General features: G+C 37.7%; 2 protein-coding genes across 2 annotated transcripts in view; one reads left to right on the forward strand and one right to left on the reverse strand.

The window, feature by feature from the left end:
* Positions 1-1,584: 1,584 nt before the first annotated feature.
* ddx1 (DEAD (Asp-Glu-Ala-Asp) box helicase 1) lies at positions 1,585-9,080 on the reverse strand. Its single transcript, XM_040018564.1, has 26 exons — positions 8,868-9,080; positions 8,695-8,746; positions 8,533-8,596; positions 8,418-8,447; positions 8,193-8,289; positions 7,994-8,041; positions 7,799-7,882; positions 7,589-7,672; positions 7,396-7,472; positions 7,222-7,294; positions 7,027-7,103; positions 6,826-6,940; positions 6,541-6,679; positions 6,253-6,313; positions 6,002-6,100; positions 5,784-5,873; positions 5,478-5,666; positions 5,228-5,279; positions 4,902-5,048; positions 4,668-4,759; positions 4,186-4,258; positions 3,990-4,062; positions 3,056-3,098; positions 2,875-2,970; positions 2,461-2,581; positions 1,585-2,300 (listed from the first exon to the last, which is right to left on the reverse strand). The coding sequence occupies exons 1-26, from the start codon at positions 9,055-9,057 to the stop codon at positions 2,170-2,172; spliced, it is 2,397 nt and encodes a 798-aa protein (XP_039874498.1). The 5' UTR covers positions 9,058-9,080; the 3' UTR covers positions 1,585-2,169.
* nbas (NBAS subunit of NRZ tethering complex) overlaps positions 9,073-16,565 on the forward strand; it is a 177,459-nt gene continuing 169,966 nt past the window's right edge. The window contains exons 1-6 of the mRNA XM_040018563.1: positions 9,073-9,273; positions 9,687-9,738; positions 10,972-11,008; positions 13,447-13,524; positions 14,138-14,185; positions 15,210-15,253. Coding sequence (XP_039874497.1) covers positions 9,181-9,273; positions 9,687-9,738; positions 10,972-11,008; positions 13,447-13,524; positions 14,138-14,185; positions 15,210-15,253 — 352 coding nt within the window. The 5' untranslated portion in view covers positions 9,073-9,180. The remainder of the gene's footprint in view (positions 9,274-9,686; positions 9,739-10,971; positions 11,009-13,446; positions 13,525-14,137; positions 14,186-15,209; positions 15,254-16,565) is intronic.

Consider the following 16,565-nt stretch of genomic DNA (forward strand, 5'->3'; position numbering starts at 1 on the left):
GTACAAAGTTAAAAGTAAAAAGCTAAAACGATTCCCTTTTCTGAGAGGCCCATGTGAAGAAGGGATGCAGTCATTTGTAAGTAATTGCATTTATAAGGCTTGTAGAACTTGTGAAGGTAGGTGGTCAAGGAAGGCGCTCAAGTGTTACACAATCTGATATTTTCATATATTGTTTCAGCTGATGAAATGATAGCTCAGAACAGGACAACTGTCAGCACATGCATACTCACAATCCATGAGATTTAAGCAAATAACCAGAAGCCACCAGGAGTCTTGATGCTTTAACTGAATTTAGAGATAAGCACAAAGAGCAATACACTACCACTAATCAATACTGCCTGATATACAATAATGGCATGGTATAGTTCTTTTTAGTAGTTTTATAAAAGAAAGATAATCAAAAGGATCTCCCAAACAGGTACTGGATCAAATGAATAAGAAAATATTGCATTTACAAAGTAAAATTCACCATCATGTAATTCTTTTCTATTATAAAATCACTAAAAGTGACTAAAGAAAGGAGAATAAATGCTTAAATATTTTCAAAGAGTCATACAGAAACCCTTTATGTCATTTCTGCAGCCATTAGCAGTAAAACCTGGTCATCTCTTCAGGCTTTCAACCCAAAACTCTATTGTTTTGAATCCTTTCCTTAGGTGTAAAGTATTCACATTCCCCCCGCCCCGTTTTTTTTTTTTACTGCTCTCAGTTTTTGGACCTACAGTTCACATCCTTGTTGTGCAGCCTCAATTTCTAATCCACTTTCAAAGACTGGAAATTAGGCAATTAAACTACACCCAGAAGATCCTGCAGCTTCATCTTGGACTAAATACTCAACAAGCGTCCAGCTCTGTCATAATATGGATGATATTTTTTCTCGGTGTCCAGTTCTGTTATCATGTTACCACAATGTAGATCATTCTCCTTCGCCTTAATATGTAGCTTTGATATTGCAATAATGTTACACATAAGCTATAGAAAAGGTTATTTGACTATAAAGCATATAAAATATAAATAAATATATAAAATACAATTTCCTGTAGTCAATGCTTCAAACAGTTCATGTACAAAGGTGCCTTAGGGCCAGTGAAGATTAATAAAAATAAGGGACTGGGGAAAGGTGGTAAAATTCTGAGTGAAAACTCAGAAAAGAGCATTATTTCATTCAAGGAATGCTTCACTTTTAAAGGCTCAGGTGGAAATAAATAAATATTTGAACTCCTGGGATGAATAACTCAGAAAAAAACATTATCGTAAATTTAAAAATTCAATCTTAAAAATTATTTTTCCCCTTTTTCTTTAAGTACCAATGCAGAAATGTCTTTTAGTGCATTCTTCCAGTGGGCTGCAGGTAATGTGGGCAGAAAAAAAAAGCAATCTGATTAAATGAATGGCTGTGAGAAAATGGCTACTTTCTATTTTCTCTTTCACGACCTCATTAAACCCCTTTCTTATGAGTTATTAGCCTCTGTATCACCTCTCACACTGTATTTAAGCAGAATGGCCTTCATTCTTTTATTATAAGTATGCTTTAGGGTAATGGGCACCTTGTGATTGCCAAATTTAAAATATGACTTCTCAAACCAGAGTTTTTTTTTTTTAATAATAACATAGGTACCTTTTATTTAATCTACTGCATGTTTCTCTTTCCAAACATCTCCCCACTGCTTCTTAAAAATTTCTTCAAACTGAAATCACTGGACACAAACACAAACTAAATGCACAGAAAAGCTTATAACAAATACAGATTTGTCTTTCTTTGCTGACGATTAAATGTAAGAAACCAAATCCAAGCTGAGAACGCCACTAACGTTTAATGGAGAAAAGAAAACAAAGTCACTTTCAGTGAAGTTTTACTATATAAATGTCTTAAATGATTCACTCAGCCATATAAACCAAACCAACCAATCAGAATTAAGTATACAGTATATACGGTTTTCAATTCAAGTGTAGCAGGAAGTGACGTCGAAATCATTGTGCCAGCCGTCTCAACAGGCCTCGGCGCTAAATGCAAAACAAAAAAATAGTCCTTTGCCATTCAATGCTGAAATTCTAGAAATCCCGACACCTTTTAGTTTATAACTCATGTAAATTAAAAATCAGTTTTGTTTTTGTTTCCCCATTGTATATGATTGGCATGTAGTGCTATTCTGCTAGCTGGAGTTAGGTTCAGAAAGCTCTGAATAGCTGGTTGGGTAGATAACCCAGGTGAAGAAAGGATGTTTGGGCTTCTCTCTCCAGGCTTGCCAGCTCCTGGACGGTTGGGGCCAGAACATCTACGTGACCCTTGTAGTTACCACCTAGACAAAGACGACAGGTTTCCTGGTCAAGCTCAACACACGAGCAGACATAATAAATACTACAACCTGCCTCATGATGCTTTAATGCTCATTATAATCCTTCCAAACAACAGATATACTTTAATGTGCATATGCAACCATTCCTTTTTGTCACACATACCTCCCATCGCTCTGCGCTGCCCATAGGTCACCTTTCCATCAAAATCATCCACGGGTACTTTGATGTCTGGCTCACACTGGGTGATGGTGCACTTTAAATGTTCCTCGATTTCTGAAAGGAGCTGTGATCAGAGGAAAAAGGGGGAAAAGAAATGACACAAGCAGAGTTTAAAGTGCATGATGAGGATGTGTGAGTGAAAGTATGTTGTGTGTAACTTTACTTCCCAACTGGGTTTAAAGGTGAATGTATTGGATTATTAACCTGGCACACCCCAAACCTAAGAGTGATTATGAATGCATGTGCTGCTTATACAGTCCTTTCAAAAGAACTGCTGTATCACACATGTTTGTATTTCAAACAGTGAATTGGAGCTGCTGTATCAACCAGACTAGTTTTGTGTGCATCTTTATTCACCTCTTTTTCATTATACCAGATGGTGCATCCTCCATCCTCCTTCAGTCGTGTGTTGTAGCAACCTCTGCCTCGGTTCGGGCAAACATGGTACCACACCTGCACAGGTAGAAAAATGTACTTAAAAATCATATACAAAATTCAAACTTATATGGACTAAACAGACACCTATACTCCACCTTACCTTCTCTTTCTCCATAGCAACTAAGGAGATAGCCAATCCCATTCTGTAAGTCGAAAAGAAATTACACAACATCAATGCTACGTAGAGATTACATTATAATTTATTGTTTGTCGTCACTCAGGCACGCCATGTGAAAGTTTGAGGTGGCAATGATGATGCAGATGATCTGCTCTTGTGACCTTTAAAAGGAACAGATGGAAGAGAAGAAGACAACAAAAGGAAGAAGAAAGAAAGGAAGTAGATGACTTTGACTTTGGCTGATTACTCCTACTTATTTAGGAACTGCGTTCCATTTCGTTAATGCTTTCACCTTCATAAGGGGCAGCCGACTAGAGTGATAGTATCCTACGTTTATCGTTGTTTAAACAAGAACTCTGTCTTTTTGTTTTGAAAGTGGCGACTTGCTAGAATGATAAATTCTAACCTTGTTTTTTTTTTTTTTTCCCTTCTTTCAGCTATTGTAGTACATACAGGGATGACTGTCCTTCCATGGAGGTTTCTTCCTGTTAAAAAGGAGTTTTTCCTTCCCACTGTTGCCAAGTGCTTGGTCACAGGCGATCATCTGATTCTTGGGGTTCCTTTCTTTCGTTATAATATTGTGGGGTTTTACCTTCGAATATAAAGCAACTTGAGGTGGCTGTTGTTGTGATTTGGCGTTATATAAATGGTGAACTGGTGTAATGCCAATAAAACTGGATTGAGTTGAATTAAATGCATGTTTGTTTTGCCCTTTAAAATCTAGACTGTAATTGGCCTGAATTATGGAAGATTTTTACTGGTGGAACTGCAGTTTGAATTTCCTGATTAACAGCAAGTAAATAATAAATACATTTATACATATATTTTACCAATACAACATACTCTTTCACACAAACTTATGAATATTAAAATGAATAAATAAGTTAAGTTATAACAAAATAAATTCAGTAGGTACCTTTCAGCTCTTCCCACTCTGCCGATACGATGGACATAGTTCTGCTTCTCATCTGGCAGAGTCACGTTAATCACTGGAGGAAGAAACCATTAACATAAATATATAAAGAAATATATAGCAACTCTTCTGTAATGTTCACTGAATATATAATTTTTATTTGTAAAGTAATATAATTTTCTAGCAAGCATCCATATACCATAAGGAACTCCGTGGATGTCAATTCCTCTGGCAGCTACATCAGTGCAGATCAACAGCCTCACTTCTTTTCTCTGAGAACACAAACAATCCTCAAAAACACTGACTGGTTGCACTTTGTTAACCTCCTAGGACCTGACGTCCACATATGTGGACATCACATTTTGGGTTATTTAGACCAAAATAATCAATTTGGCTCTACAAGGGCCTGATATCCACTTACGAGGACTTTATACTGCTACTGTTCTATCAAAATTTTAAACGAATATCCTCATATGTGGCTCTTATTTTTCTTAAAAACCAAAATAAGGTAAAACAAAAGAATCTGGTAATTCTTTGTTTTTACATTCATTGGGCCCCAATATGCCCAAATATCAAAGAGAAATTTAAAATGCATGCCGTGGAAGAGTTCGGGTCTTAGGAGGTTAAACAGCATAAGCAGGTTATGATTTTTGCTTTGTTTTGCTTTTTTTGTTATTTTACCTTGAAGCGCTCCAGGTTATTTTTCCGCTCATTAGGCTTACGATCGCCATGGAGGCAAACACAGGAAAACTGGTGACCTTTGCTATTTGGACCTGAAGAAGACACACATGAACTCAGCCATTTGTAACTGGGGGAAAAAGACCAAGTATTCATATTTAACTGTGTCTTTTTTCATTTTCTAAACTTCTGTAGTGGCTCAAACAAAAACATCTAAATTGTTCCAACACAGCCTACCTCCTCCTTGCTGAATGAAGTACTGCTCCATGTTGTCACAGTCAATTTTGGTACGACAGAAGATTATAGCCTGGTCCATTTTGTGTTCTTTAATAGCTCTCACTGTGTACTCGCCCTTCAGGATTTTGATGGCCTCTGACCACATTTCTGACTCACAAAAAGACACACACACACCTTTACTGAAGTTCATATTAAGGTAAGTGTTATCTGTGTTGTTTATGTGATGTGTATACTGACTGGAGTGAATGGACAACAATGATATTTTACACTTTCTATCAGGGTGATGAAGATGAGTGGTCTGAACTTTGCTGCCCAACTGCACCTACCTGCAGTATTGACTCCTGGTCTGGTGTTATCATTTGAATGAACTTCATCAGTCTACCCAGAGAAACAGAGGAAACAGCTTAATAACCACAACTCTAAACTAAGACAAAGACATGATAACAACATACATAGTGTAGAATAAAAAGGTGATTATTCCTCCACCCAAGTCTGAAACACAGCCGAATTGCTTAACTTGATGTTTCAGTACTTTTCTGTTTATTCGGTTTCCTTCCCCGAGCACGAGGAACTCACCCGGATGTGGTTCTTGCCGAGGCGCTCCCACAGATGGTCGCTCTTAGGATTGACGGGCACCACTATGTGGTGGACAGTCTCCGGAACAGAGTCCTCCCCCTTCAGATCCACCCAGGTGGGAAAGTGCATGATGCGCTCGGATAACTTCTTCACATCGAATGAATGCAGTGTCGCTGAGCATACAATGACCTGGAAAATAAAGAGATCGTCACCTAAACTACTAATGCCAGCAAACATCCTTCTACTACAACATCTATCACAGTACACAGGTTTAATTTCACACATGTAATTTATGCTCAGCATTACCTGCAGTCTCTTGCCGTCAGAGGTGACCTGGGGGATTTGATTATGGATCCTGTTGATGAAGTCCGTATAACCTGCTGACAGGAGGCCATCCTGAGATACACAAAAGACACAAAATAGTTAAGGGATTTTATGCTATATTATACATGTATATCAACCATTAAAACCCCCCCCAAAACAAAACATATTTGTAATCTATAAAAAAAAAAAAATTCACATACACACTCATCCAGCACCAGAAAGCGGACTTCGGACAAACTCAGTTTCCCAGTGGAAATGAGGTCATCCAATCTACCAGGTGTTCCCACCACAATGTCAATCTAATTATAAGATGACACCAGGAAAAAAAGAGGAAAAATGACATCCAATTAAAAAACATATTTCAACAATTTGATTTACAGTAATTAAAACTAAGTCAATGTTTTTTGTTTTTTTGGGGATGGGAGTAGGCGTAACTGTACGTGTCACATACCCCCTGTTCCAGAGCAGCCAGCTGGTCTTTGGCAGGCACACCACCAATCACCAGCAGCTCCCTGCAATGACAGACTGACAAATTACCAAAATAGCATGGCTCCATCTGGTGGTGTAAAAACAGGAATAAAAAAAAAATAGACTGGGAAACGCAGGCAAATGATGTTTTTAAAGGGATGACAGAATAATCTGGATTGTTACTACAAATGCATTTTTATTTCTTTTTTTAAGTGGAGGTTTTTTTCAGTTTGTGTCACTCAGTGTCGATACCACCTCCATGGTGTCATACCTGAGTTTGGGATTATCCACATATTTCTTAAACTGCGTGACATTGTTGAGGGTTTGTTCAGCCAGTTCTTTAGACGGCTCAATGATCAGGGCTTTGGGTGAATTTGAGGATGTTTTCACCTGACTCACGTTGGCACTGCCTGCACAATCACAGAAGAAATATTGTACTTGGCATACTCAAATTTGAAAATGTACCTTGTTTTAACACCAGTGAGTGAAAGAAGGCATATACCGTAAAAGGAACAATCTTGTCTTAAGTGCCTGAAATGAGGTTGAAAGCACACACCTGTCTGAGAAGATTTGACAGCATGACCCTCTGGTGCCTGGTCCAGGGCAACAAATCCACTCTTAGGGGGATGTTTAAAATCTTCTCCTCCAAAGTTAAACTTTAGCTCTGCATTCTGTAAAACAGAAAAGATGATGGTGTCAGTCAGGCATCAGTTTTATATGTTCTCTGCCATCACTATGTTGTCTTATCCGTCGATACCTTGAGCACACAGGAAGCAAAGAAAGCTTGATTCTTCAGATTTTGAGGGATTTCAAAAGCCACACCCAGGTCGTTACCTGATGAAAGAAAAAAAAAAAAAAAAAACACAACATAAACCAATTATGAGTTATTTCTCCATTTCTAACAACTTTGAATAGGTTATTTATTTTTCATAATAGAAAAACTGGGACATACCATTTTTAGAGAATGAAATTTGGCTCTTTTCTAGATCCAGGTAGCATCCAATAGTGTCATGCATGGTAAACTCCTAAAAAAAAAAAAAAAAAATAGCAAAGAGAACCCATTTAAAAAAATCATTCCCAAATTTCTTTAAACGTGTAAATAATATGATCTTTCATTATCTGTTACCTCCCCATAGCTGTCAAACTGCTTGTTGTTGGATTTCTTTCCAGTCCCACCAAAACCAAACCCATATTTATCAGTTCCTAGAAAGAAAAACAAAGAGTCTGGTGTTAAATTACAGTAGTGCCCTGGTGAAATACATTGTTTAAAGTGGAGCATTTTCTGCTGCATCAATACTGTAGATGGTAGAAAAGAATACCCAGGTCCAGAGCCGCCTGACTGGTAGACCAACCCACCCGGCACAGGCCCTGGTCATGGCAGGTCACCTCATAGCAGTACTTCCCTAAACAGAAAAACAAACATATAACATATAAGGACTGATAATAATTTACACTTTTATGTTTCTTGATCCATCATACGATTATTTGATTCTCTGATCACTCCGTAAGCACTTGTGTACATCACACACCTTTGGTGACACCTTTAGTGGAGCGACAGCCATGCCACTCTTTGAACTCCCTGCTCTGGCAGCACAGTCCATCTGACCCAATTGCTAAGAAGAAAAACATTAAAAGGCAATGAGCAGATGTTGTTTAAAAAATCAAAACAAAAAGCTGGAAAGTGACATTTACATAAACATTGCATGTTTATGATCTGTTCTTACCGAAGGCTGTACTGCGATCATAAGGATTCATCTGCCAGCTGTTGAAAACTGAGACAAAACAAAAGAAGAGCAGGTCAAACACCTGCAGAACACTCTATACTGTCTACCCAACATTAAAAGTCTTAATTTATATGCACACATTTAAGATGGGATATGAATCATGAAGCCTGAAACCAAATAACTGATTAAATATTCTCACTGGCTCCTCCAGTTTTAATAGAGGCTCTGCCCTTTTTGCCCTCCTGCTGATCCTTCAAGGTCTCGTACACAATCTGGATCACAGGGATACTGAAGGCCTGAGGAGGACAATGGGAAACTGTCATGACTCAGTAAGTGTGAAAATAAATATATACAGTGTAGACATACAAAGAAAAAAAAAGAAGAAGGCATTTCTCCCAAGTTTGTGTCGCTGTTAAGTACTTACTCCTGTTTTGCCACTGCCAGTTTCCGCAGCCTTAGAAGACAGAAAAGTCAGATGTCAGCCTCGCAGCAGAGTGCAAATATCTGTGAGCCAAATGTGTCCAGAGAACCAAACTTACCATGAGCACATCTCCTCCACCAAGGATGAGGGGGATGGACTCCGCCTGGATGTCAGTAGGCAACCTGAAAACCGATTATACATTTAGTCAGTTTGATATCAAATATTAAAATGTAAGCATACAACAGCATGCATGATTTTGCAAATTTGTAGCTGGACTCACAGCCAGTCCATCTCTTCCACAGCCTGCGCGATTTCAGGCATTACCCCCATTTCTGTTATATAAAAACACATATTAAATGGTTGAGTGGGCTTACGTAGCTTCAAAACGACAGTTGATGTGTAAGCAATTTAAAACCGTAACGTCAAAATTAAGTAGGAATGTAAAAATCTCACCACCAAACGCTGCCATTGCTGCTGCTAGTACAAGTGCAACGCAACCGGATGTGCCGGTCAGCAAATGCTCCCCCTCAACAGCCAAGAAAAAATAGTTCCGGATAGTGAACAAGTTCGTAAAAACAAAGCGGGGGGGTTGAGAAAAAAAATGTCGCTTGTGGACTTGAGATACAAAAGCTAATATTAACATTTATAATAAGCCAAATAAAATCACAAAACCGCTTTTATAGACGGTTAGCAACAGTTCAATTACAAACGCGTTTCTTTATAATTTGTCCCTGCTTGTCGCCGTAGATTTCTGACAGCTGTAAACATGGCCGAAGAAAGCTTAATTGAGGGCGAAGAAGAAAACATTTTATACGATTTACTGGTTATTACTGAATGGCCACCAGAGACGGACACTCAGGTTGGTAGCTTTCACTTTTGCGGTTTTTTATTCACGGCGTAGCTCTTGTGGTGAGCAGCTATCTGTAGAAATGACCAGCGAAAGACAACCGCCTTGAGTTTCGTGGGGTCAGCCGCCCAGAGCCACGTAGCACAAATACATGATAAGTTGCAGTTGGTTGTCTTGATAAACAAAGTTTCACCTTTCCGTCGCACGTCATACATCACACAGCAGAGCAGCGAGTGCTCATTTAGCACTAGTGTCCTGCATACCTTTCATTTACCTGCAGCTTTTATAATGATCTAAAATCAAAAATCTGCTCTGTCAGAGAAACGACCTATCACTAGGTTTCATTAAAACTCCTAGAATGAAATTGGAAAATCAATATCAAAATATGGCAATCGCAGCTCATCTGTTACTATTTTACATTTCAGTTGCGAGGCAACAAGGAGTACAGCACCTCTCTAATTGCAAAAGCTGTGACAGGTAAGTTCTGATTTTCGTTGCCATGGTGTGATAATATGCATGCATGCATATGTTGCATATATACAGCTATACAGCACTTGCCCGAAGCAGTTACATCCTCACATTGATTGTAGCTATTCTAAAATGATCAATAAACTTACCAACAGTCCACCACGCCAATCTTTATATGTATTTTGCTTGATGTTCTTTTATTTATGACACCAGAATACAGTATGGAGATCATAGAGGCTGGAAGGCATACGATCTTCTTACTGAGATATTAAAGTCCATCCAGCATCCAGTACTGTGCAAAAGTCTTGATTCATGAGTTCATCTTGAGTTCATCTATTTTCATATTTCATTAGGAAAATGGAAAACAGGTTTGGTGATTTATTGACACTGCAAATTAAACAAAATCTGTGAAAGTCTATTTTCCTCATTCAAAAATGATCATATCATGTGATAGATCATATCATATTTTATCATATCACAACATGATGCCAGAGTCGGTTATAGATGACAGTTTCTCTTCATATTCTAATGTAAATGCTTCCAGAAACATTGATCCTGTTTGGCTTAATCTCTGAGACTGAGGATAGTGTTGTCCAGATCTCAGCTGTTACTTTAAGCTGTGCAACTGAGGATTGTGTGAGGAGTTCTCTGATGTTTACATCAGTTTTTCCCCCAGGATTTTCAGGATTCCTCCCACCAGAAAAACAATCTCCATGGTAATCTGAATCTCCAAATTGGTCCAAATAGTCAATAAAAAAATCAAATAAACAAGCCAGTCACATTTCTGCAATTGTAGTCAAGGTGGAATAACAGAATACTATAAAAAAGAATAAAATTCTAGCCTACAACACTATTCTTAAGAAAACCCTGTTTAATAAACATCAAAATTTTATTGATAAGGCATCATTTTTAACATCATTCTGTTTGAGCCATGTCCCTTTAGCGTTGCCTCCTTATAAAAGAGGAAAACCGCTTGCTTCAGTTTGGATGTGAGTGAAGTAAAGCTGAGTCTGTGCTTGTGGCCCAGAGTCCATATGCATATGAGCATATGATAGCATTAGTGTAAATTTTAAGGCTGATAACATATGGCCACGTGTGCTAGGATCTCAATAGTTTGCACCAGAAGTGTGTTTAAAAAAAACAACAAGCAAGTAAAATCAGTAACAATGAAACAAAGAGAAAAAACTAAACTTTACGTGATCAGACATTTATTAATAACTACCTGTCATACATTTCTTACAGGCCCTTTCCGCTTGATCCTTCACTATTTGTGGTACAGGTAAGCCATTATTATTTTAAAAAGGATTGCTGTCTGCTCCAGGCATGACTTGCTGTTATTTCAGCAGTGTAAACAACAAACATGCTGCATAAAGCTGTGACTCCTAGTGCTTAATATTAATCCGATTTTTACAGATACGCATTACATATTTCATAACAATCTCAAACCTTATGGATGAAGTATTGTGATTGTTTTTCTTTGGCTTTGACTATGAAAATCTTGTGTCGGGAAGACTTTTAGTAATGTGATGTACATAGTGACAAGAACTTTATTCTGATTTTGTTTTCTGTCTTGGTAAAAATATTTGAGTATTAAATGCGCTAAAAATTAACACGCTTCATTGCTGTTTTTTAAGTGACGCGATAAGCAGCAGCACTAACAGTGCTACTGAACTGTAAAAGGAATAGTGACAACTCTTTTACTTTGAGACATTGTAGATCAACAGATGTAACTTGGCAATGCAGATTAAAAAATATCATAATTTTAGTTTTATTATAGGTGAAAAATAAATTATATTATTAATTATTGTGATTTTTAAATAATTAATAATAACATAGTAAAGCTAAATGACGATACAGCCGTTAACATTATATTGACATAAAGTCAAAACATTTCAAACAGAAAGTTCTTGGTATTTGAAATAAGGCCCCTTTCTTGTCTGCTATGTCTTTAAAAAAAATATCAAATTTATCAGAATTTGTTACAATGTACATCATGTTTCAAATGAGATGTTCAAAATGTGGACTTTTTGCATACTGTTTTAATCAGTATGTCCCTCTGAAAAAATGCTGCCCATGCATATATGCTATACCGTCTACCGTCTTAAATGTTTAATTATAAAAGGCAATAAAAATGCATTTTTTTTCCCTTTTAGGTGTGTATCTTGAATATATATTTATAGTACTATAGTACATTATATTGCTAACTAAGATGACAGCTTACTGCAACCCATAACACAAGTCAGTCATTGGCTTAGGTCAGGGGTGTCAAACATAAGGCCTGGGGTCCAGAATCAGTCTGGGAAAGACTCAAATTTGGCCCACAACTTGGCCAACTAATTTACCCGCTGTTGTGAAAAGAGAGCAGCCAAAAGTAGCTTCATATTGACCCACATGTTTTGTAGGTAAATGTTACATCAGTCTGAAAATATTCTTCTCACACTCTCCCGATATATAACACTAACACACGCAACGATTTTTCCTGCGGTAGATTCTGTAATTCTCTAGCACCAAGGCCTGCTTATCCTCTCAGCGGGTGGTTTGCTGGCAACATCAATAACCTTATTAAATATTTAAGAACTCCTCCAGCCATGTTTATGTCCCAGTTCCCCTTCTCTTTCTGTGGATGAGAACGTATTAGCAATTGTGTTTGATAGAATGAGGCTGTTGTCCACATGCTGTGCTATTTGCATTTGTTGAATGGGGGAACGTGTTCAGCCGAAAACACTTTTACACATATTTATATTTGTGTTTAAATATTGTAGAAAACATATGTGCTGTGGCTAATGTTGCTAACTACTGTATTCAAAAACGAGGCTGTACAGACAGGAAAAAAAAAAATCTATATAAATTATGAATGAACCCCCCCCAATACCCACCCACAATACAAAATTTTCTTTCCAGTCATTGTACCTGTTTGATTTCATAGTGATCTTTTTGCATTTGTTAAGTCACTTAACGCTGACCTTTGAGTCATTCAAGCATAGAAAAGGCTCCTAACTAAAGGGAAGAACCGTTGTTGTGTCTATACAAAGGACCAGTTTAAAACTGTAGCGTTATCAAGAAAGCTCCTCACTGTGAGTGAAGACAAAGTAAACTGTGGCCAGGACGATTATGAAAATGTTCATAATATATAATTTAAATCACTCTCATCCAGCTGAATATGAACATTTTAAAGACTTTAACAAAGGCAAAGTAGGTAAAGCTAAAGCTGTCCAGAGCTCCAAGCCAACCATAATCCAGCAGCCTCAGTATGAGCAACATATCAAAGCAGGAAAGTTGTGGAGTTGAGCGAAAAAGAGAAAGACATTGATATGGTGTTATTGTCTGACGTTATGAACACAATGGATGCACGTAACTGACATTTGTTTTATTATATACAGTAAATCTGTTGCACCTGCCTTTGTTTTGGTAGGGAAGAAAATTGATCGATGAATATCCTGACAGTTATAGTTCTTAGAAAGGAAATCAAAATCAGCAAACCCAAGTCACTCATTTTAAAATGAGTGACTTGGATGTGAGTTTACTTGATTTTAATAAAATAACATAATGTAGTTACATTCAACAACCTATATAAAACCTATATAAAATCACTTGTAATATAATTTGTATGCACTAGACCTTTTAGGTAAAGTACTCTGTTAATGTACCTACTGATTAATGGTTAACCTGTTATAATTTGTTTTCTTCTTCTCGTTTATTTGACCTTGTGTTTCTCAGCCCCTCAAGCTCGTCCCTGCCTCTCGGTCTTGTCCGCCTGGCAAACAAGCAGATCAACTGGCAGCTGGTGCTTGCAAGGTGCAACAAAAACACACACGCTCACTTACAGACATGCTCCGTCTCTGTAATCAATACCTGAATGTGAGCTACTTTGTTGCTGACACACACTAAGTCTTTCTCTCTCTCCCCTTGCCTATCCCCTCAGCCAATCATTTAATTGCACTCATTACAACAGACAAACCAAGTAGAAAGGCAGTTTTTAATTGACTATCGATTCCACCATCCGAGACAGTGAGAAGCGTGGTCAAAGATGCTGCAGATGTCCATTAGTTTGATGTGGCTGATTTCTGTCTGCCCCTATATCTTTTCTCTCTCATTTCATTTCCTCTGAAACTCTTTTTGCTACACTTAATGCTCCCGATTATTACTGTTCCTACTCTCTTTCAGCAGTCCAACCTGGACATTTATTCCCATCTTTATCATTCAAACACCCCCCCCCCACACACACACACACACAATATCCCACACATAATCTTTTCACTCTTGAGGGTCTTCATCTAATTTTGATTTATATTATAGACAATACCATCTATTTATGTCTTTCTTTCTTTGCTCTTCTGCTTTTCTTCTGTACTCTTTGATTTTTTTTTTTTCAGTGATTCCTGACCCATTCTCTTGTTTTACTCCACAGCAATGGCAAACTGTTGGCAGTGGTTCAAGATCAGTGTGTGGAAATTAGGTAATTACTGAACTCTGTCTCTCTCTTTGAGGCTGTGTGTGTGTGTTTGTGTGTGTGTGAGTGATAGTCTTAATTAAGGGGGTGATTTATCACATCTCGCTTTAACAAAGAAGTCCAATGTCAGCTTGCATTTAAAAGATGAAAACTGTGTTTCGAGCATCAGTACAGAGTGTAATCCATCACAGGAAAATATTTGAATCAGTTTAGTGTACTTTCGTAGCACCCATCTGAAAAAATTCAAGCTAACAATGGAAACACCAATGCTTCCCTTTTCATTTGTGGGTGTATAAGGAAAGCGATCAAAACATACACACGCATGAATATCTGTGTGTTCTTTTTCAGTGCTTGTAATTATTTCCTGACATAAATCCAATTTCCCTGTGCGCAGAAAAAATGCACTCAGTCAGCAGTGTGCTTCACTGACATAATGTAGTGCTTTAAAATGAGCAAAATTTCAAAATGAAAATCTATAGCCGTGAACTAGATATATTAGGCTGCCTTACTCTCTGGAGACTAATGGTACACTCATTGTAAAGCGTTTGCTCCATGTGACCCTTTGTGTAACTGGAAGGCGGTTTCATACATGGAGCAATATGAAAAAGCTGAATGTTTCTGTTTCTCAGTATGCTCAAATTTAAATGTAGTTGACCTTTTATGATCAAGAGCAGTCAGGTCTCTTCACTTTTGCCTCCGCTTGATAGCGTGGGCTACTCTTTTGTCCTTTTTTCACACTGTTGTTGTTTAATCACAACGTTTTATAGCTGCGCTTCATGGCATGAATTGAGTTGTGTGAGTGGGTGTTAAGTCAGCTCAAGGCCTTATCCCCTGAGCTCCTTTAAGAGTCTGTCGAAACACTGCCTACCCCCACTTGTCTGCTTGATCTATTGAGCTACTTTAGTTGGCAGGCCGTCAGTGGCTGTTACAACCCAACTTATACCAGTTCGTATAAGAAGTGTATCAATGTCTCACTGTGCAATGCCACTTCTCTTTACCTTTTTTTTCTGTGTGCATGTTTCCTCTTCAGGTCTGTGAGAGATGACTTTGGCTCACTCATTGGGAAGTGCCAGGGTAAGACCTTGTCCCTGTGTATTATCAGTCACATTCTTGTTCCTGGTAAATGACGATTAAATCGCCATAACTCACTTCACTAAGCACTCCGTTTGTTTTACAAATGATGATGGGGGTTACTGTTGTAGAGTACAGTGTGTGTGCCCTTGTACTCCTTTATGTGATATGTCAGATGCTTTGAGTTTATTTAAGAGATATCTGGTTTGTGTGTGTGTGTTTTCATATACCATGTAATGAACTACTCTAGTTACACGTATATGAATAGAAAAGATTGCAATTTTACTGTGTTAATGCCTTAAAGTCTAGAACCCAAAAATCCAACCTTTCGTTGCTTTATTGTTGTTTAATTTTGTATTTATTGTTCTGTTAGTCTGAGCGCAGGTGACTAACTCAGAAATAGAAAACATTTTTAAGGTCTCTGGTGGATAAACTATGCACCATCAACACTCTCCTATCTCTTCTTTTCTTAAATTTTTTATCTCTTGGTCATAATAAATGCCAGAAGGAAAGAGTTGGTGAACATCTGCTTTGGTTCTTTTGTGGTTTATGAGCCCTTTTGGTGCTAGTTTTTAATAATGTAGGTTTATTTTGTGTTTTCAGCTTAATAATGGCATCCTTAATTTGCATCAACATCCCATTGGACCTCATGTTGAGAGTTGAACAGCTATGAAATACAAGTTTAATAAGTGAACGCATTTGCCTGAATCTGAGCAAAGCATAAAAAATCTTGAATCAACTCCAGACTTTTTATTTGCTTAATATTTCATAGCATAACAAGGGAACAGGCCTCACCTGGACATCAAACTGCTGGCTGTAATTCAGTTAATGCAATACTTTAGTAATCCTCCTTCAGTTAAAGCTGAAAGTCTGCACTTTGTTTGTGTTAAAATACACTCTAGTCTTGTAGAAAGGCAAAATTGCAAGAATTGTTATTGCACAAATACTCAGGATTCCGATTGCGTATTAGAAATGGTATACACATCACAAGCCTTGCAGCTGACTGACAACCTGTCCAGTCTGCCACCCCATGATAGCTGGGATACGCTCCAGCCTCCCAATGACCCTGAACATACTGTTGGTTTCACATTAAGTTACTGGACATATTAAATATCCTAGCTATACTGTTTTAGGATTAGGAATCCACCAAATAGCTACTGTGGCATCCACCTCTGATGTCAATATGCCTCTGACAGCAGGCATTACACTAGTAGAATACAACCAGTGTAGCTAAATAATAAGCATTGTGTATTTACAGTGTTTTTATTTATTTAGAACCGTAGCATGTGTATACAAAACCTCATAAAATCAAATT

Source organism: Simochromis diagramma, unplaced genomic scaffold, assembly GCF_900408965.1.
Source record: "Simochromis diagramma unplaced genomic scaffold, fSimDia1.1 OVJJ01000802.1, whole genome shotgun sequence".
NCBI lineage: Eukaryota > Metazoa > Chordata > Actinopteri > Cichliformes > Cichlidae > Simochromis > Simochromis diagramma.

What these genes read in the sequence shown, in the direction of transcription:
- ddx1 (XM_040018564.1), bottom strand. Translation starts at nt 9,057, where the DNA reads ATGTTAATATTAGCTTTTGTATCTCAAGTCCACAAGCGACATTTTTTT. An exon ending in CTGGCAGTGGCAAAACAGGA is followed by an intron (nt 8,290 to 8,417) that starts GTAAGTACTTAA and finishes TGTCCTCCTCAG; the next exon opens with GCCTTCAGTATCCCTGTGAT. An exon ending in CTTCATTCAGCAAGGAGGAG is followed by an intron (nt 4,760 to 4,901) that starts GTAGGCTGTGTT and finishes TGTCTTCTTCAG; the next exon opens with GTCCAAATAGCAAAGGTCAC.